Source organism: Patagioenas fasciata, chromosome 1 (genome assembly GCF_037038585.1).
Source record: "Patagioenas fasciata isolate bPatFas1 chromosome 1, bPatFas1.hap1, whole genome shotgun sequence".
NCBI classification, from domain to species: Eukaryota; Metazoa; Chordata; class Aves; order Columbiformes; family Columbidae; genus Patagioenas; species Patagioenas fasciata.
This window is the reverse complement of record NC_092520.1, coordinates 107,296,464-107,318,201: the sequence shown is the minus strand read 5'-3', so window position 1 is coordinate 107,318,201 and position 21,738 is coordinate 107,296,464. Positions and strand designations below refer to the sequence as shown.

General features: G+C 39.2%; 1 protein-coding gene across 7 annotated transcripts in view; it reads left to right on the top strand.

Moving 5' to 3' along the window:
• CNKSR2 (connector enhancer of kinase suppressor of Ras 2) overlaps nt 1-21,738 on the top strand; it is a 216,539-nt gene that overhangs the window by 104,540 nt on the left and 90,261 nt on the right. For 4 of the 7 annotated variants that reach the window (XM_071812397.1, XM_065858549.2, XM_065858573.2 and 1 more), the window contains one exon: nt 13,085-13,231. The exons of the other annotated variants lie outside the window; for them this stretch is intronic. In XM_071812397.1, the coding sequence (XP_071668498.1) occupies nt 13,085-13,231 (147 nt within the window). The remainder of the gene's footprint in view (nt 1-13,084; nt 13,232-21,738) is intronic. 7 annotated transcript variants of the gene reach the window in all.

The following is a 21,738-nucleotide window of genomic DNA, read 5'->3' as shown; positions in this document are numbered from 1 at the left end:
GTCCTACAGTTAAGGTGCACTGCAGTGCTTGCAGAATATGTGCTGGGCATGTTAAGCCTCATCTGTGGGACTGGTACACTATTGATGGAACTGTGGAACAGTCAAGCACCGAGAGATTCAGATTAATATAGGTGGCCTTTCTGGAAGTAATAGAAGAGACTGGTGCAACAGAAGATGCCCATCTTCTCACATGGTTGGAATATGGGTTCAATGGCCCTATACTGTATTTCTGGAAATATTCCCTGACAGCTGATTGTAGTCACCTGTTGCCATTTGCTGTGTCCCACAGCTCACTTAAAAACATAGGGGTTTTTCCTGTTCTGGCTGTACCCCAGAATGGACAACTCCATTATCACTGAGGCCTGGTAGTTTGCATGTGTGGTTAGATGAATCACAGAATGGCTGGGGGTGGAAGGGCCCTCTGGAGATCATCTAGTCCAACCCACCTGCTAAAGCAGGTTCACCAAAGCAGATCACACAGGAATGTGTCCAGGCAGGTTCTGAATGTCTCCAGAGAAGGAGACCCCACAACCTCTCTGGGCAGCCTGTTCCAGTGCTCTGGGACCCTCAAAGTAAAGAAGTTTCTCCTCATATTCAGATGGAACCTCCTGTGTTTCAGTCTGTGCCTGTTGCCCCTCATCCTGTCACTGGGCACCACTGAAAAGAGTCTGGTGCCATCCTCTTGACACCCACCCTGGAGATATTTATAAGCATAAAAAAGATCCCCTCTCAGCCTTCTCCAGGTTGAGAGCATGTATGAATAACCATTCAGCAGACGATTTTCTTCCATTAATTTTGTATGGGAAAAACAGTTCTTTTGTAATTGACAACATAGACTGCTCTGTATGGCACTGGCTACAGCTCGGGAATACACACGTGGGCTGACTTTGAAGGCACCAATGTCTCTTTTGGAAACAGTATAACTGTAGTAAGAATTCTGCTGCAGTAATATTTGACATTCTCGTGGGTGTCTGTTATAGACCGCCCAACCAGGTCGATGAAGGAAATGAATTATTCTACAAGCAGCTGGCAGATGTCTCAAAATCGACGACCTTGTTCTTGTGGGTGACTTTAACCTGACAGATATCTGCTGGGAGCTCAATACTGCACAGAAGAGGCAGTCTAGGAAGTTCCTAGAGTGTATAGAGTACAATTTCCTTCATCAGCTGGTCAATGAGCCTACCAGGGGCAAGACCCCGCTAGACCTACTGTTTACAAACAGAGAAGGGCTGGTGGGAGATGTAGTGGTTGGAGGCCACCTGGGGCATAGCGACCATGAAATAATAGAATTTTCAATACTCAGAGATGCAGGGAGAACCATTAACAAAACCTCTACACTGGACTTCTGGAGGGCAGATTTTTGCCTATTCAGAAGTCTAGTTCAGAGCATACCCTGGGAAACAATGCTTAAAAACAAGGGGGCCCAGGAGCATTGGACATGCTTCAAGCAGGAGGTTTTGAGTGCACAGAAACAGGCTATACCACTGTGCCGAAAGGCTAGCCGGCGGGGAAGGCAACCGGCTTGGCTAAACAGGGAAATTCTGAATTAAATCAGAAATAAAAAAGAGACTTCACCAACTGTGGAAAAAAAGGGCTGGCTACTTATGAAGAATTTATGGAAATAGCTAGGTCATGCAGAAAAAAAATCAGGGAAACAAAAGTGCAATTTGAAGTTAATTTGGCCAGTTTTGTCAGGGATAATAGAAAGTCCTTCTTCAAATATGTTAATAACAAAAGGAGGGGCAAGGAAAACCTCCATTCTCTGTTGGACTTTGAGGGAAACATAGTTAACAAAGATGAGGAGAAAGCTGAGGTACTTAATACCTACTTTGCCTCAGTTTTTACCAGTAAGACAGGTGGCCCTCAGGACAACCCATCTCTGGAGGTGGTTGACAGAGATAGGAAGCCAAATAGACCCCTTGTATTCCAGGAGGAAATAGTTGGTGATTTACTGAGCCATCTGGATCCTCACAAGTTTATGGGACCAGATGGATCCATCCTAGGGTGATGAGGGAGCTAGCAGAAGAACTCGCCAAGCCGCTCTCCATCATCTTCCAACAGTCCTGGCTCACTGGGGAGGTCCCATATGATTGGAAACTGGCAAATGTTACCCCAGTCCACAAAAAGGGCTGCAAAGCTGACCCTGGCAACTACAGGCCTGTCAGCCTGATCTCGGTGCCTGGCAGGGTTATGGAGCAGATCATCCTGAATGCAATCACACAGCACCTCCAGGATGGACCAGGGATCAGACCCAGCCAGGATGGGTTTAGGAGGGGCAGGTCCTGTCTGACCAACCTGATCTCCTTTTATGATCAGGTGACCCACCTGGTGGATGAGGGGAAAGCCATGGATGTGGTCTATCTGGACTTCAGCAAGGCCTTTGACACTGTCTCCCATAATATACTCCTGCAAAAGCTGGTAGCCCATGGCTTGGACAAATGTACTCTCTGCTGGGTTAAGAACTGGCTGGAGGGCCGGGCCCAGAGAGTGCTGGTGAATGGGGCTGCATCTAGCTGGCCGCCAGTCACTAGTGGTGTTCCCCAGGGGTCAGTGTTGGGTCCAGTCCTGTTTAACATCTTTATTGATGATTTAGATGAGGGGATTGAGACCATCATCAGCAAATTTGCTTATGACACCAAGCTGGGAGGGAGTGTCGACCTGCTGGAAGGCAGGAGGGCTCTGCAGAGGGATCTGGATAGACTGGAAAAATGGGCTGATTCCAATGGGATGAAGTTCAATAAGGCCAAGTGCCGGGTGCTGCACTCTGGCCACAACAACCCCCTGCAGCGCTACAGGCTGGGCACAGAGTGGCTGGAGAGCAGTCAGGCAGAAGGGGACCTGGGGGTACTGATTGACAGGAAGCTCAATATGAGCCAACAGTGTGCCCAGGTGGCCAAGAAGGCCAATGGTATCCTGGCCTGTATCAAAAATAGCGTGGTCAGCAGGACAAGGGAAGTGATCCTTCCCCTGTACTCTGCATTGGTGAGGCCACACCTGGAGCATTGTGTTCAGTTCTGGGCCCCTCAGTTCAGGAAAAACATTGAAGTGCTGGAGCGGGTCCAGAGAAGAGCAACAAGACTGGTGAAGGGACTTGAACATAAGACCTATGGGGAGAGGCTGAGGGAGCTGGGGTTGTTCAGTCTGGAGTAGAGAAGGCTTAGAGGTGACCTCATCGCTCTCTATAACTACCTGAAGGGAAGTTATAGCCAGGTGGGGACTGGTCTCTTCTCCCAGGCAGTTAGCAATAGGACAAGGGGGCATGGGCTTAAACTCTGCCAGGGGAAATTTAGGCTGGATATTAGAAAGAAATTCTTTACGAAGAGAGTGGTCAGGCATTGGAATGGCCTGCCCAGGGAGGTGGTGGACTCACCGTCCCTGGAGGTTTTTAAACTGAGATTGGACATGGGACTTAGTGCCGTGATCTAGTAAACGGACTAGAGTTGGACCAAGGGTTGGACTTGATGATCTCTGAGGTCTTTTCCAACCCAGTCGATTCTGTGATTCTGTGACTTTTTCTGTGGATGTCGTCAGTGGATCTTCATAGTTTCACCACTGGTGATAGTTACTGAATTCATTGCTAAATCAAGTATTTTTATACAAGCTATACTTATGACCATAGTCCTGAGGATCTGCTAAAAACTGCTGCAGTATTCTGTGGAGTATGCTTGTGATCTAATTGTTAAATTGACCTTTCTGTACAGAACATACTGGGATATGATGTATTTTGATGTATTTTGATGTATTTGTTTTGTACAGTTTTGTGTTTTGCTTTTTTTTCACATATGGTAGTGTTTCTATAGAAAAAAGTCCTCTAAAAGATGCTGTAAACGGTATTAATTTGTCCAACAGAAATACTGAAAGACAATGTGCTGTCAAAAACTTTTTGCATATTTCCCCCACACACACCAAAAAAAAAAAAAAAATCATACATTCATAGCAGTTCCTAGTGACTACCAATCTTGGTACAGTTTGTATTTGCAGATAATTTAAATTACGATGTAAACAGTATATTCTCCAAATGAGAATACTGTAAATTCTGCAGTTAAAATAATTCTTTCAAAATTTCTTAGTCTCTGATGTGTGAAATATATTATTAGAGCGTATGTTTTATGCCCAGTTAGCAGATAATAAGTAGAATTGGAATTTTTTACTGTTAACTGCACTGATGCCTATAGAACAGAATACAGATCGTATTACTCTTTTTGTCTTGTAAGAACAAGTTAAAAGGCTTAGTTTAAGTTCAGGTGTGTGTATTTACAAAGGAAGGCAGGTATTATTCTGCTGCTAATAATCTTCCTTTTAACTGAGATTGCTGAAAATTGAAGTACACTGTAGAGAAAATGAAAGGTAAGGATAGTTGTCTTCAAATTTGTGCAAATTAATTGGCTAATACTATAATCGTGTGCAGCCTGGACCACGTATGAATTAGGATTCAGTAGTTTTGAGTACCTCTGTGCTTTGTGCAGGTAGCAGCTGTGTAAATTACACAGCTGATCTTCAGGTTCCAGCCTGATCTTGTGTTGCATAATTCATTATCTTATTCTGATGAAGTGAGGAGGTAGTTGTGAGGAAGTGTGAGGTGATGGTAGTTGTTGTAGAAGTAGATCAAAATAGTAAGAAAAGCAAGTTAATGTTATGTCATGAGGGAGGAAAAATTAAGGCAGGGAATTTCTATGCCTGATTTGAATAGATATATTCCGAATATGTAAATTTTTATTTAAAAAACCCTCAGTACTGGCCTAGAACTCCTCAGTGGCTTGAACACTATACATAGTTTATGGCTAATTATTTTAATAGCAATAAAATGGAACAAAAAATGAAACAACTCTCATGGTTAAATAATTACTACTTTATTATAACAAGTTCTTTTAACTCCCTATCCCCGTCCTTCCTTTATCTAAGTAATGCAACATATGTTTTTCAGCTCAGTTAAGGATGCTTTGTTTTTTGTTTGATGTTTTTATTTGTTTGCTTGAATTGGTGGGGGCTTTTTGTTTGGTTGGTTTTTTTGGTTTGTGGGGGTTTTTTTCCACTTTCCTACATTATTATTGACCTTTAAGGATTTTTTTTTACAATTTCTTTGTACACTTATTTACTTTCACTGTATGAATTCGGTCTCAGGAAACATCTGTTTGAAGGGTAGCAACGCTGTTTAGCTTCAGGGCATCTGGGGATCTCAGGGACTTTATTTATACATTGAAAGGGAGAGTGTCAAAGACTGTTGGAATTACTGACTCACTGAAATAGTTTTAAAATATTAGGCTGTGATAATACAAATTTAAACAAAAGTATTTATATACGTGTGGATGCATGTGTGTTTATGTATACTTATTATTTTAATTCCAGGGCAACTTTTTTGGGTAATTTGAATATGAGAATATACAATGCACACACACATGTGCCTCAAATTCTCATTGTGAGCAGCACATGAGTTACTGTAAGGCAAAAGTGGCTGTGGCGCGTTAATACTGCAAGGTCACTCCCGAGGAGCACGTTTCTTAAGCTGCGTGAAATATGGAGAACTTGGCTGTTCCCTTCCCCCTAGGAAGGATGAGGCCACCCACATCCATACTGCAGCTTAATCTGTGAGAAACTGGCATGCGATCCAGTCTGCCTAAATCCTGCCTGAACCTTCAGCTGGTACCACCAGCTCTCTGAGCCTGCTTAGGCATTTATCAACACTTCCCTCCTCAGCCTTAAAGTTTCTTTAGCACTCACTTGTGGCCACTTGGGGATACTAAAATGTCTGTTCTCAGGCAGTGGAGGTCTGTTCCTCGCTAGGAGCCCTGCTGAAATGGAGGTTGGCACCTGGGCTCTCCATACGTTCCTTGGAAGCTCCTGAAAATGAAGCTAAGTGAGGAGACTGATGGCAGCATGATAATTTAATGTCTGCTGTCGCTGAAGAACAGGTAGGGCCTGCTCCTCACAATGTAGCTCCCAAAGCCCATTTCCTGCAAGATGTGTGTAGTTTGTTTTGCATTTATATTAAACAAAAAAAAAAGCGGTCACTGGGAATTGCAACCAGAACCCTCATTTCCCTGCTCGCTGTGCAGGCACATGATGGTTTCTTGCCTATTGTGTGACTGGGCTTCCTACTCATATATTCCCATCACCACAGTGTTTTGCCTTCAGGGAAGGCTTTCAACCTGAAATTATGGACATCTCAGTGCATGAGACACCCCTCTAGGGTTTGAAAGACTGAGTTTAGTGACTCCGCAGCTAAATAATGCTGAGATACACATGCTACAAGTGGATGGAAGGCTGGATGACTGCCTTCCAAATTGCCAGTACCTGTTTCTTTTGATTATTTATCTGTACTCCTGGTGGAAGAAAGACGTGCCTTACAGGCATCGTGCTGGAGGCAGCCTTTCACTGTGGGAAGAGCAGGTACCCAAGTGAGGGAGGATGCTTCGTATTTCAGAGGTGTGCCAAAACTGAGCAAACTGAAATAAATCTCATTTTTTAGAGCCATACCCTGAACAGGGAAATGAGACCTTTTTTCCTCAACTATTCTACATAGTCACTGACTTTATATCTGTAAAAAAGAATATATTGAAAGCCATAAAGTTGGACCCTTTTGCTGTTCCCCAAAAATATACTGGTTTTATTTGTTCTAGGATGTTGCTAGCAGTGGCTCAAAAGCAAAACAGTGAGGTAGCTCTGAAATGAAGGTTCATTGTATCAGTGAAAAGTGAAATGTAAGCACTGTTATTAAACAGTGTCCAAACTTCAATACAGAACTTATTCTGTATCCCTGGATGATTCAAGTTTCAGTTCCCCCAGGGGTAAAACAGATGCTTTTCTCCATTACTGTTATGCACTGTAGTTGTGTTACTAACATTTGTGAAGTTCGCTGAATTATGGTAGAAATGAACTGTGCAGATACCTAAAAAGAGCAAGGTAATAAAATCAGTCAGAGGTTATGTTCTGGATCAGATGTGTTTTCTGACAGGGAAATGTGGTTAGAGCAGCTTAAGGAGAGGCAATAGCTTCTGTATTCAGCTCTCAATTTGAGTCCTAACTTAGTTTGTTCTTGGGAAAGTCTTTTAATGGTGAGCTTTAGTTTATGTAGCCAAAAATGAATATAAAAGTTACTTATTTCGTAGTTTAGTAGTAGAAAGCAAAAGTTTTGATGAAACCTCAGCTTTTGCTCAGGCAAAAGATGCGATTTTCTTCAGTGTACTTTACATACAAACTATGTTGTGACTTCGGACAATGATACGGTGCAGTGTGATCAGTGACATTCTAAAGATGCACAGAACTAACTTCTTTAACATTGGATTAAATTTGCATTTATTTAAATAATATGGCCAAGATAGTCTTTAATTAGAATTGCAACATATGCAATCACAATATTATTAGCCTCTCTTCTTTGGGAGAAAACTGTTGTTTTAAGCCTGGACATTCATTATCATGCTAACTTAAGAGGCTGGATAAATCTCCAAAAGGCATCTGCAACTCTCCTGACACCGCTTCTCCTACCACATACAGATAGAGCTTTTCATCTCTCTGTTAGTTCATGTTGTAAACATCCTTTTCTGGTTTCCTTACACAGTAATGTTTTCTGGAGGTGGAAGACCTATGGCCTTCTCTTATTTTTGTAGCCTTTTCAGTCATCTGCATCTTGGGGAATGGAAGGAGATGCTTGCCACTAACGTGCTTGTTTCATAGGGCTGCCAGCTGACCATCCTCATTTCTGGCCAGTGTTCATGGAAATCAATCTGTTAATTTAACAGCATGATGCCAGATAGTTTCTTGTCACATTCTGACTTGCTTAGCAGTGTGCTACGTTTGATAGACAGTAATTTGAAGTGCAATGTTATTTTCTTAATGCACTGATTTTTATTTATAAAATGCAAGATGAGTGATAGATACAGAAGTTCTTTTAAAAATACACATTTCTTAAGGTGAATACACTTTCCTCCTCAAAATTCTGTTTTTTTAGCTGAAAAATGAGTAAAAGCTTGAAGCTTGAAATGCTTGATAAGTCAAAGAGCTCTGGCTGCATGCCACTTATAACAGGCAACATTAAAAGAATGATAATTTTGATTATCTCCCCATTCCAGTAACTTTTTAAAATTAAAGCCTGGATCGTTTTTTGCATATTTGGTTAGCTAGAAAATAGCACATAGCTTTGCAGGTTATATTTAGTGGAAAGATACTACTTTTCCTTCAAAAGTGTAAAGATATTACTACTTTTTCCTTTTACAAATCTGCAAGTCAGGAAAGAATTACTGTAACTGAGGAAAAAAAGGTAACTTTTCATGGAAGCAGAAAGCTCTTGTTAACTTTCGTGGGACTCTAGTGACCCTTTGAACAGGAATACACCTGTAAAGGTATGGACTCTGTTCTGTTTATCATTTGACTATAATTCCACCATCTAGATGATGTCGTTTCAGTGTGCATTAGGTTTGCACACTGCTTTTGAATGATGCAGCTGTTCTGTGGTTTCTTTGGGATACATGTGTTGGATTTTTCAGCCTGTAGGTTATTTAGTACTAGATCTTATAGCAGCCTGAAAATATTTGGTTCAGGTCCATCCAATTGTATTTGAGCTGCCTGCGTGTTAATATTTTACAGAGCTCCTCTGGCTCATAACATACAGTAGTACTGTATCATGAATGAGCACAGGAATTTGGGAATACTGTCATGGGTGTGGCTGCCTAAAAACTGAGTGAATGAATGGTCACCCTTACTTTCAGAAAAAGGAAGTTTTTCAAGCTGGAATTCAAAATAAACGTTTCTTTCCAAGCTATTGTAATATTGTCAACCAGATGTGCTTACTGCAAGCCAAAATAAATTGTGGTTTTTAAAATTACGCCTCATCTTGCTCAGGGGCATCTTCCTTTCCTGGGTGGTAGCTGAGGGAGCAGACCTCTAACAGCACCGCCTGCTAAGCTTTCTGCTGTTTGGGTTAATGAGTGCTGGGACATTGCAGGTGATGGAGAAGCCAGTGGGAGGTGAGAGGGAGATGAGGAGCATGTGTCAGAGCCAGGTGCAGCTGTGCAGGGCTCCCATGTGCCCATCTGACCCCACTGAGCCAACCTGGGTAGCCCCAAGTATCTCTGGAGCATGATGGTGAGGCTTCCCAGTCTGGCCAAACCTCTGGGCATGTAGTGATGAGATGAGAAGTTTGGAAGTGGCCTGATACTGATGTTGCAGCCACTCTGCCAGCAGACTTGCTTCTCCTGGCTCAGAGTTTTGCCTTCCCCTTTGAGAGAGTGGTGGTCCCTTTTTGTGCCATCCCCCAGCAGTGCTGTTCATCTGACCTTGGGGTATTGGTCCTTAGGTGGCATGGATGTGGTCTACCCTGTCTATTCCTCCTTTACTTTGGCAGTAGACTCCTCCAGCAAAGACACTGTAATCTTCTTGGCAGAAGGAGCTCAGCACGACCCCTCAGAGCACCCCCTGTGGTGGTTCCTCACTCTCCTCTCCCTCTTCCCCTAGTTGCCCTGTCTTTGCAAGCCATACCTTGCCTTGTTGCTCCTTGACCCCATATTCCTCCTCCTCCTTCCTCATCAAAAAGCCCCTGTGGCCTGTCCTGCTCCAAGCTCTGCCTTTCCACAAGGTGCACTGTGCTCCTGGGGGTGCCCAGGCCTGCACCCATGCAGCGGACACGCTTCCCCTCAACCATGGCTCTCGGTATTACCCAGGGACCAGCTGGATTGTGCTTGTGTGCAGTGCCTGCGTGGGCTGTACCTTCTCTGCCCTCAGCCCTCCCTGTGCTTGGCCATGAGCTGCACTAGCAGCCGGGAGGGATTCAGGCTCTGTGCAGCAAAACCCAACACTGGGCTTAGGCTGCCACCACAGAAACTTCTCCTGACTACAGCTTGTAAATGGCAGTTGGTTTAACAATGTAAATTCATTTTAAAGCAAGCAACAGTGGTCCTTAAAAATGGGTGCCTGCTCAGTATCGTGCACTGATTTAAAAATCAATTGCTCAGGTTGTTTGAATGTAAGTAAAACTCTGCTAATCTACTTATCTATTGAATTTTCAAACCAATAATAAAACTTTCTATTACTCTCCATTTTTGCAGTACATGGGAGGATAAAGGATACAGTAGGGGCTTTGAAAGCTCTGCCCAAAAGCTTCATGATTAGAAGCTGAGAATTGATAACTGTGGTGGTAATGAGAGAGGGGAAGATCCTGAGGAGAGATTAGAGAGAATAAATTCAAGTCACACTTAGAAGAAACTGTCACTGAACTGGGTTTCTGGAAAACAGTTTTCAGTTCCAGCTATATTTGCTGCCCTTCCTCTTTCCAACCTGACCTCCTCAAATAAAATGGCTTCTATTTAGTCTGTGTCAATATGAATTTTGATGGGATCTAACTATGTGTGAACTGAAAAGCATGCCTCCTACATGAACATCAATTTCCTTCAACTTATTGTTGACAACCTCTTATGTGACTGGCTCCTCTTAGACCAATTTAGTAGTTTCTTTTCAAAAGATGAGAATTGACCAAGGATTTCAGAACCAGACAGAAAACTCCTTGTCAGGAAACTAAGTGAAAGCAGAGCATGAACTCAATTTGAAATGTATAGTAAACTTAAAATTTTCCTGTGAAAAATTATCTGAAATTGTTTATATTCATGAAATTCTAAATTAAATACATCAGATTTAGAGCTTTGAAGTGATTTTTTTTCTTTAATCCCCCTAACTCTCATAAAGAGATTAGATAATCTTCCATTTATTGCAATGTAAGATGTAGTTGAAATACATGATACAGATGATCTCTGCAAAGTATGAAAGTACATTTAAAATAATTTTAAAACTGCTAGCATAACCAACCCGCCCCCCGCCCCCCCCCCCCCCCCCCCCCCCCCCCCCACTTTATTTATATTCCTCTGGCTATTTCAGTGAGAAACAGATGGCTTTCTAGCACAGCTTTCACACGCAGCATCCTACCAACCTAAATGGCAAGAATTTTACATCCTGACTCTGTAACTGGGGCCACTTCATGATCTCCTCAAGGCTCCCTGTGCTGCTTTATTCAACAGAAAGATTCCTCTCCAGAAATCTGGTTTTAGTTGTTACATTAGGAAATTAAAGTGTACAATAACTTACATACAGAGATACCTTACATGAACTGTAGGCCTTTAATTCCTTCTTTTGGGTAGCAAATGAAACCTTGCATATGCCCAAGGTGACATTCTGGAACAATAGGGAATAAATTGTTTCTAAGGAGTGGTGGAAGTCTCTCAGAGTAGGAAAATTAGTTTAAATAGGAAGGGTTTTTTTTAATAAAATCATAGTGTTAAGATATAAAGCTTGGACCTACAGAGACTTGGTTTGGATGTTGTTGAAACATAATGGAGACTTGACCAGGATGTGGGAGTTGAGATGAAGTTGATTATGTTCATGTTTCATTTTATTCGAAGTATAATAGCCATATGCCTACTACACTGGACTGAAAAGAGTTCCAGCATGCTTGGAAGTCTACTGTGGAAGCTGGAACATATTGCAGAAAGGTGCATATTGTCAACACCCCGTTTCTTTAGTCACAATAATATTACTGTAGAAGTGTATCCTGGATATAATGAACTTTGCTGCAGTGAAAACAGGACAGGAAAGTTTGCAGCAGCTGAGGAACAGTGGTGAGATTTGAACCATGTCTGTGATTCAGGGTTATTGGTATTAGTGTTGGCTTAAGTGGCATGGTCATATGGGAGTATCAGCTCTTAAAATAAGTGATATTAAGCAAACAAAGTTAATTTTGGTGTAATAGAGAATATGATGAAAAATAAGTAGCAACAACCAATGTGTGATTACCTTGCTTAAACATAGCTAAGAAATACATATTTGTGTCATATTGCACTATATCAATGATAAGGAACATCTGCCGTCTCTTTATTCGCGTTGTCTATTCGGCTTTTTTCCAAATACATTGATATGGTATAAAGTTTTTACAATGATGTTACCTCGTCACTTCAAAGTCCTAGATGTTCTGTCAGTAAGAATTTCACTTCTCAATTGGGTAATTTTCTTCTTAACATTGTTCTAGTACAAGGTGTGAAAGAAGGAAAATATTCGTAACTGTGATCTTTTAAATATCAGAAAAATTTACTTGTTTGTTGAGGGGTGAGGGGAGAGAGAAGAAAATAGGAAAGCTGTCAAGTTTATAGAAATAGTTACTTTCTAAGACTATAGGCCAAGATGTTCGATGGATGTATGATTCTGCATATTGCCACTCTAGGTACCAACTTGAAAAGACAGGGATTGAATATCTTAAATAATTTCAAGATAGATACCTAAAATCAGGCATGATTTAGACTGAAAATCATTATCATGAGTTGTACTGTTATAATATTTGAAGTACTTGTTTCAAAAATGCAAAGTAAATTATTCAGTAAGTTCTATCCTGTGTTTATAAAGAAGGGCTTGTTGCTTTCCATGTTAGTCAAGTTCTTATTATTTTGGACTGTTTCAAAACGCTGTAATTCAATTAGGAAAATTTTGCTTTGGGCTAATACTCAAGTAGTGGTTAGACTACATTTCTGTCATTGATTTACTGTATTTGTTTCTGAAATAATCATGAAAGAAGTACTATTTTTCTTTAAAAGGCCTTGTGATTCTGATTTTTTATAGCATTATTAGCAGTGTGAAGAGTAGAAGGTTTTGCTGAACTGTTTTGTGCTTGCATAAGCTGCTAAGAGTAGAAGTAGTGTGTCTACATGTGGTTAATGGATTTTAAATAGTAACCATGGAGTACAAAATAGTCAGTTTTGAACGGAACTGTTGGTGCAGAATCCAGGGCTTTTAAACTTTCTAGTCTCTAAAGTCTATGTACCAGAGCTAATTTTGAAAACACTTTGAAATTTAATTGTGCATTTATAGTGGAGTAACAGTAGTTTATTAATTCTAGAACCTGAAATTATGCATATCCATCTTAATGCATTATAATAATTATTTAGTTGACGTGATTGTGTGCAGTGATTTATTTTTGACATTTCTAGAGATAATCTCCTTTAATATTTATATACACACTCCTATTATGTTATTTTACTGATCTTATTTAAAAAGGGAACATTACATATTGAATACTGTACCTCAATTTTATTGTAATGATTTTACTGGTTACCAGGTGGGGTGGCAGTTGAAAAATTTGGTGAATGCACTACGAGAGGATCCGAGTGGTGTTATCTTAACTTTGAAAAAGCGACCTCAGAGCATGCTTACCTCAGCACCAGCTTTACTGAAAAATATGAGATGGAAGCCCCTTGCTCTGCAGGTAATGAAGCTTAATCATAAGTCATACACCATCATTTTAACTATAGATTATCTCAATGATGCTTTTTTATGCTTCATCTCAGCAGCATATGGATTTACTCTTGTATACTTTGAAAAATTGTTTCTGAAATTATTTCTCTGCAGTTTGTTTTCATAGGCTCAAATGAAATGAAACCTGTTATTAGAACTTTTCAAAGAAGTAATAATCCCAGTGTTTTACAATGCAAAAAGGTAGTCCCAGATAGCTTTTCTAGCCAAAGGGAAACAAGCGTATTTCAGAAACTGATAGATTTTAGTTTGACTTATTGTTAAACATTCAGTGCAGTATAACCTCAAAGAAAGCGAGGAGTAAAAGATCTTGAGTTCTCAGTTCGATCAATCATGGAGTCATAGGAAAATTTATAAGGTGTTTTTATTCAATAAACCATTTGACCATCAAAATTTCCTCATGTCAATAAAGCTGCATGCGTCCCAAAGTTGTCCTTGAGATTGAACTCTTGCACTTAGGGAGATGTAGCATCCCATTTGGCCTTTAATTTTAGTAAGCCTGAAACATGCTGAAAAACATGGAATGGTTTAATTAAAGCTTTTGCGTGTTTCACTCGGGGGTACAATGTCACTGTGATGTATTACTCTAGGGAATAAAAGTTATGTTCAAACTGATGAAAGCATGTAACCAACAGATGGGCCTGACAAATAATCCCTTTTTTAGTTCAGTTCAGATAGAACAATGTTTAGGATTTTTTTATTTTTTTTTTATTTTTTTTTTGCATAAGGAATGCACTCTCTGGGATATTTTTATTATCACAATAAAAAGTCTAATTTAAAATTAAGTACATTTGAGAGAGAAAAGACTTCTGCAAAGTTTGGGCAAAGAGGAATTAGGTATGGAAATGCCACTACCAGTAGCTTTGGTCTTTGCCATTGAAAATATGGTGAGTTTCATAAAAAGAACTAATGAAGAATTTATTTCAAATATGTATGTATATATACATATATATAAATTATTGTATAATGGTTAAATGCTTCATCTTTGAAACTGAGTTTTTAAAACCAAAATTATCTTATTAGTGTCTGAATGTAAAATTACAGATCTTTTTGCATGGTATGAATGTATGAATGGCCATACTTGAAGGCTGCACTTTTATCATAGCTTTAGTGAAAATATAAATCTGAATGAAAAATGCACATCATTGCTTTAAATGGGGTGAAATACTCTCAGTCTAAATCCTCTTTGGGTGACTTTGGTAATTCTTTGGGTGAGCTGGGTCATTAGAAATATTCCTTTTTGCTTTACTTTATCATGTGCTAGAATAACTTAACTGAGGACCCCACAACAGAAGTTTCTGACATGGGCCATTGGTGCAGACAATAGCAAATAAGCAGCTAATTCAAGGCCGGCTACTCCAAAAGGGTGGGAAGAAATTGGATAGAAACCAATTGCCGCCATTTAAACTAATTCCAGTAGGGAAGTGAGAATTTCTGTGGTCCTTTTACAGTGAATGCAGTCATGAGCTAAACTTGTGAGTCTGCTTGAAATGCCACACTCGCTTCCGGAAGCAAAAATCCAGTCATCTTTTAGTGTTTTATTTGGCTCTGATTTCCATCTCAGCATCCTTAGTCCAATACAGATACTAGGGTGTTATTCAACTGATCTAACTTTAGATATCAATTGTGTATGTATCTACGTATCATTCAGGTTTCTCAATTTTACTCCCTTTGACCACTGGACATACATAACAGTTACTGATTCATTCATTTTGGCCTATTTTAGATTGATCTGCCTTAGAATGAGGTGAATTGAAACGCTGCTCATGCCTCTTTCTCTGTCTTTGATGCCAAAGGGGGTCTGGACAGCCAGCACAAATGTGAATTATCTATATTAGATGAGACTGACCCTATACAGAGGTTTTCTGTAATCTTACAGCTTTGGGGATTTGAGTAACTCAAGTATTAGTTTTGGTGTGAGTTTTTTTGCTCATAGCATTGAAAATATGAGTATTTCATGGTTAATATGAGTACTAATAGAGATACTGTTAGAAGTTAGAAATATTATTCTGGTATCCCAATGATGTTATTCTGATTTTATCAAACATGACACCAGGAAAAGGCCAGAACCTCAGTCAACACTTACATGTGCAGTGTGCATTGCAGTGTGCATATGTGTGTCTGTTGTAATTTATTATTTTAGTCCAAGAAACAACAATTTTCTTAAGTAGACAGAGTGTCAAAAGAGCTCCAGGGTGAACACAAACTTCAGAAGCTGCATAATGTGGAGATTTCTGTTGCTAATTTATGCAGATCAGAGGTGAACAGATGTTAGTGTCAAATGATGTTAAAGTTTCAATGTAGCCTAAGTGTGAAATTGGCACTGTATGTTTGATTAATAACAAGCAGCCAAAGCAATCAGAGTGTAGTGTAATTTTATGGCTATCAAAAATATGAAGAAATTATGGGTTTTTTTTAACAGAATTTACTTCAAAAATGTCTGAAAAAAAAACTTCATAAAACCCATAAATTTTGTAATTGCAATTTGCCCTATGCCTGTTCTGAAATTTCTTATTTTCCTGATTCATGTGAGCGTGCTATTTAATAAAAGCTCGGGAGACAGTGTGAGAGGAGAGGGTGAAAGTGATAGGAAAAAAAGAAGGAAAAGCAGTACTTTCATCGCCTTTGGAAGCAGGGGAAATTATAACTTTTTTCCCTATAGTAGGATGTCATGAAATAGTTGAGAATGTTAGAACTGCTGTCATCCGGAGCTAAGTTAATTGATCCGTATATATTATTTAATAGACTCAAACTATAAGGAAATTATGACTCAGTAATAATTATACTGAAGTACAAAATATGAACAAAATATTAAAAAGACTTCAGAATAAGATATGGGGATGAAATTCTGATAAAATGGGAATTAGGATCTGCAAACAGGCTGCTGTGGTTTTTTTGGTTCTGCAAATGGAATGTGCAGAGGAAAAACAAGATGTCATCCTAATCAAGTTGCAGTAAGTGAGGTGGGAAGGTGGAAGTTTGCCATCACGTAAGGAGGCTGACACAAAAGCAGAGACTGAATTTTTTGAATACAACCCACCAGTGAACATGTTGAACAGCTGTTGCAGCAAATGTAGACGGCAAATACTTAAGTGAATTAACAGACTCATTTACATTGATATTTACTTTGGGATGTTTTAACTGAGAGCCTTCAAAACTGAATTTTAGCTGGAAATGAATAATATTGAGGTATTGTTGGTAAATTGCATTCTGCTTGTTTAGTCAATAGTTGTATGTAAGAACATGAAGTTTGCCATTTGCAACTACATGAAAAACGAGACTTAATGGAGAGCTACTAAGTGTGCCTGTAAGCCGAGAAAGTGCTAGATGAGTCTTCCACTTCAGGCAGTGCGCAGGTATTACCAGTGTGTCAAGGGGCTTGATGTGTGAGTGAGAGGGCATCCCAGTAATGATATTATGCGTTCTGATAATGAAATGTTTAAGAGCTTGCTGTCCACTGTTAGTGACCTAGATTAGCCATATGCCAGCCAAACCTTCGTGTTCTTTGAGTGTGGAAAATGCTTTTAGATCATTCAGATATTAACTGGTTACTAGTTGGCATAAATACTTCTTAGGATGTTCAGTAGTTTACTTCGAACAGCTGTACCTTCACATCACAGCCTTGCCATGAATTACGAGTTAAATTTAGTCTAATTATTTGGGTTGTTTTGGTGTTGGATTTTTTTTTTTCTGGGGGTGGGGGGGGATGGAGAGTTTATTGTTGGTTTTGCTTGTTTGTTTTTGTTTTTAGCAGAAATGTAGAATATTCATTCTGTTCGTAAATATTCTTATCCTTAGAATAAGTATGAAAGGTTAAGAGAAACAAAGAAGAACTAGGCATCCTGTGTAGCAGTCCTGAAACTGATATTGATGTACAGTAAAATAATACAATTAGCCTATGGCTATACTACGCACCATTACATAATGAGTTTGTATTTACAAATGCATTAATTCCAGCTCTAAGGTCAAGCAGTACAGAAAGAAAAACATCATTTGTTTTTCCTCATATCCTGATTAAAGGAAGTATTGTTTTTTTGTTTTGTTTTCAGTCACTTGATGATTGTCTGTTTTAATACCCATCAGTATCCAACTTCTTGCAGATAATCAAAGTTTTCCCTTGACACATTCTGGAATCACGTCAAAATTTGTGAAATCAAGGGATTTTTCTGTCTGCGTTTTTCGTTATTGTTTTTATAACATTCGAATTAGGCAGCTGTGGCCTTAGGGAATTTTGCAGTTGCCTTTGAAATTGAAGGTATTCATTAATATGGCATTGTACCATAAATATTAAGATGTTATGCCTGCAAGACAAATCTTACTAAATTTGCCTTTCGGTTACTTTTTCTGATACTCTGATCCATTGTGTGAAAGCCTGGAATGGTATTTCAGATTGTGATATTTGTATTTCTGACTGCTACTGAATGTGGTGAGCAACCCAAAGAAGTTTAACCTTTCACTTTTTAAAACTTTTCTTACCTGACATAGGGGTGACGGAATTATCTTTCAACTCCCCAAATTTTTGCCTGGTTCAAAGCCAAACTTAAATAAACATCCTCAACTCTAGATTGTCTGTTTTATTTCTCCTTTCCACTTTGTGTTATTCTGGGGAGGTTTCAAAGGGAGGCTCCTCAAAGTCCTGTTTGAACAAGGGAGGAAGGTTTGCTAGAAAAGATTCTTGGAGCGTATGAAATCTTATGTAAGTCACTATCATCACACTAGCAAGCAACTAGCTGCAAAGTCCTCCTTTGCCTTCTGGAAAACGCTTTGTTAGTTAGTCAAAAGAAACTGGACTTTGAATACGGTGCAGAAGGCTCTTCGCCCAGTTTCTTTATAATATAAAGCAACATGTGGCCATGCTTCAGCGAATTTGGACTGTGCTCAGCCAATGTCAATGAAAGGGCTCTTACTGCCATCATATCTTGTGTGTTGACTTGAAAGAAAACCTTCTGAAAACCCTTAAATGCTCGGTCACACCCGTTACCAATCTTATTTAAATGTCACCTTTTGTATATTTGAAATAGTTCACTGTACTTGTTTTGTATCTGATTAAATTCTACTGTTATAAAATCTCCAAGACCTCAGTATCGGTAATTTTTTAAGCAGACTTTATTTTGGATTAGATATGTATCATATCTCGACTATGATCTATTCAGTGTTTCAACCTCCTAAGAAGCGACAGCAAAACCAACATTCCTTGTTTGAGAGAAGATGTTACTTTTATTATTTTTATTTTGTATTTTTCCTTACTTGTTTATATTGCCTCCTTCCTTTATCTAGAGACAATGTTATATTCTGTTTTAATCATTTATTATCAGAATTAGTGGCCTCACATTTTTTTAATCATTACATTTGAATAAACTATTAACTGGTTGGCTCTTCAGTTGCTTTGTTGTCTTTTGACTACAAGGGAACTGGGCATTCTTTGCAGAACTGTTTAAATGGATTCTGACTAGGTTTGCCTACAGAGTGTGAATTAGTCACAGTATTTCATTATTTCATGCTTGGTCTTACAAAAAGTTTATTTTATTGGAAACATTCTGTTCAATAAATTGTCATAACCTTGGTCCAATATGAATTATATACTTGCAGGAAAATCTGTTTACTGATGCAAATACTGTGTAAAGATATTTTGTATTGGTTTTGCTTATGTTTTTAAAAATTGTATGTCTTTTTCTGGAGCAATGTTTCTCAAACTATATATTGGAGCTTCCAAGGGAGTTAATGAAAGATTCAAACAGTTCTAAAAAACATTAAAAAGAATTTTAGATGGTATATTTTAAATATTAATTACATTCATTGTTTACAGAGGAAAAAAGTAAAAATAATATGCTGACTTACTGGAGGGCACCCTCGCAGTTCCTTCAGGATTGAGGATGCGGAAAGCAGCAATAGGGAGGCTGGAACCTCGGGGCAGAGCTACCCAGGGGCAGAGCAGCTCCTGGAGGAGAGAGGAGCGTCTACACCTCGGTCCTTATAGGGACTACTTATTTCCTTGTGCTGGGGAAACATGGCTACTCTAAGTAAAGATGGTTGGTTATCTGTTCCTTGGCCAACTGACAATTTGAGAAAGGGTCCATAAAGACTAATGATCCTGAAGGAAGATGGTGCATCCAAAATGTTTGAGAAATAGTACTCCAAAATTGAAATATGGATGTTGTGTCTGTCTTTCTGGGCTAACATTGATGCAGGGTCCTCTGTGGGACATTTTTGAGGCTATTCTAGTTTTAATATGTAACTTCTAAGCTTTCTGTGTCAGGCTATACTCATGGATCAAGTATTTAACTCTTTGGACCTGAAAACCTTTTAGTTTTATTGCTGTTTCAGCAATGCCACTTGGCCTAGCCAGCCTACCAAAAGGGACTGCAGCAAGAAAAAGCTCTAGTGCTTGGAAGAGAATTAACTCAGTGATAACACTGATCTCCAAAACATCCAATTCAGAGATATGTGAATAGAGTTCCATGTTTTTTTCTCTGTTCAGTGTGCTGCATATAGTGTACTGAATGGCTGCTATTGAACCAGAGAGCCACATGAGCTGACTTACTTGCAGGTGCACAGATTGACTCGAACTGAACAGTTGAGTTCCCTCTAAATTGCAATGCAAAATGCTATGTAGATGCACCATATCTGCAGGTCATGTTCTGAAGGCTCTCTTTTCAACCAGGAGGGCCTTAAGATTTTTAATTCCTTTTAAAATGAAAGCTGAACTCCTATAGGACAAGGTGGTAGTTACAGCAATGTTCTTAATGTTTACAGCTACCAACAGGAGAGACCATTTGAATGCTTTTACCATGTAGCAGTTCTTTTAAAAGAGCTTACTGATTTATCTGATAAAGTGATGATAAATATATATAAAAAAAAAAAAAAAAGAGGTGACCTATTTTTAAAGTTGGATTTCTCTTTTTTTTTTTCCCCAGTTACACAGCTTTTCTGTTTTTGTGGAAATAAGCTGGAGAGATGACTTTGGCAATATGCCCAAATATGGAAGAGACATCCGTAGCATGTTTTGGGACAATCCTACAGGATTGTGCTTCCTCTTGTTCTAGGTTGTATTATGGTTCCTACCCCTTGAGAGTTCTGGGTACCCTGGGAGTATCTATCCACATTGCCATCCTTTGAGATACTTCAGTCATTCAGACTCTCGCTGATTATACTGTAATTCCACCTCTGAAAGTGTCCCACTATCTGACATGCAAAGTTTGAGAGAAACATTTTACCTTCAGGTAGCTGAATAAGTTGTGTTTTACTGTAGTAGACTGGATGATATTTCTTCCTGTTGCATTCACTGTTTTCACCACCTTGCCTGTGCAAAAGATGAACCAAAATATGCATTTGCCAAAGATGCACAAGCTTCACTATTTCCAGCATCTTCCAGCAAACTGTTCTGGAGGACACACTGACCTCCAATGGGCTGTGCATTATCAGGGATTGGTGAAGTGTGCAGTTAGCCAGTAGACAGGTAAAGGTAAAGGGCTGTCTTCTTCCTCAAAGTGGAGAAGAGCAAATCCATCTACTAAGCTTAACTTCCTCTCAGTGCTCCTGCCAGTATGAGCCATGAACAGCAACAGCCTGGGCTTAACAAATGTAAACAGGGTCTAGGTCACAAAATTCTTTTGGCTTATAAGGAAAAGTAATTCTGCAAGCTACTCAGCAACACACAAATTTTTCTTGTCATAAAAGTGCAAGTTATCAAAGAGGAAATAATCAATGTTGCATTTGTAAGTGGTTCAAGAGCATCTATGGCTACAGTGTCACAGATGAAAATTTAAAGGGTAAGATTATTGTTTCTCTGAAAGAGGATTTCTTTTTTTTTAGATTTGTTTTTTGATTATTTTTGTTGGTCTGGTTTGGTTTTTTGTTTGTTTTTTTTTTTTTTACACAGTTTTGCCACCAACTTTAGTGTTCTATTTGCAGACTTCCGTCTTCCTGTTTTCAGTAGTTGTAAAGTCTTTTACCTGTCTGGTTTTGTGTGTGTGTGTGTGTTTCTCCCTCTCTTTCTGTAAATACGGGCAGTCTTTCATTGGCCTACAGAATACTCACGTATTCTCTACTAATGAACAAGAAAAGTATTTAGCAGTATCACCATTTACAGGAGATGGATTCCTAACATTCAGAAAATTTCTATCATTTTGAGGCTGTGGCTCTAGAGGTAGACTTGCAAAGTTTTAACGAGAAAAACTTAAGCACACATTTTATTATGTTTGACATAAATTATAATACATCTGACACAGCTGTATTCCTAAACCATGGCAGAAGCTGGCTAAAGGATGTCTGAGGTTTTCTAGGTGGCAGGCATGATTCTTACACACAAATTGAAAAAAAGTAATACAATAGTGGGGCTTTGCTTGGTAAGGATAAATTCAAGTGGCTCATTAGTAGCTTATGAAAGGCCAACATTTTGAAAAAGTTCCTGCTGTTGAACTCTTGGGGTTTTCTGCAGTGTAGGCATAATTCTACAGTGTC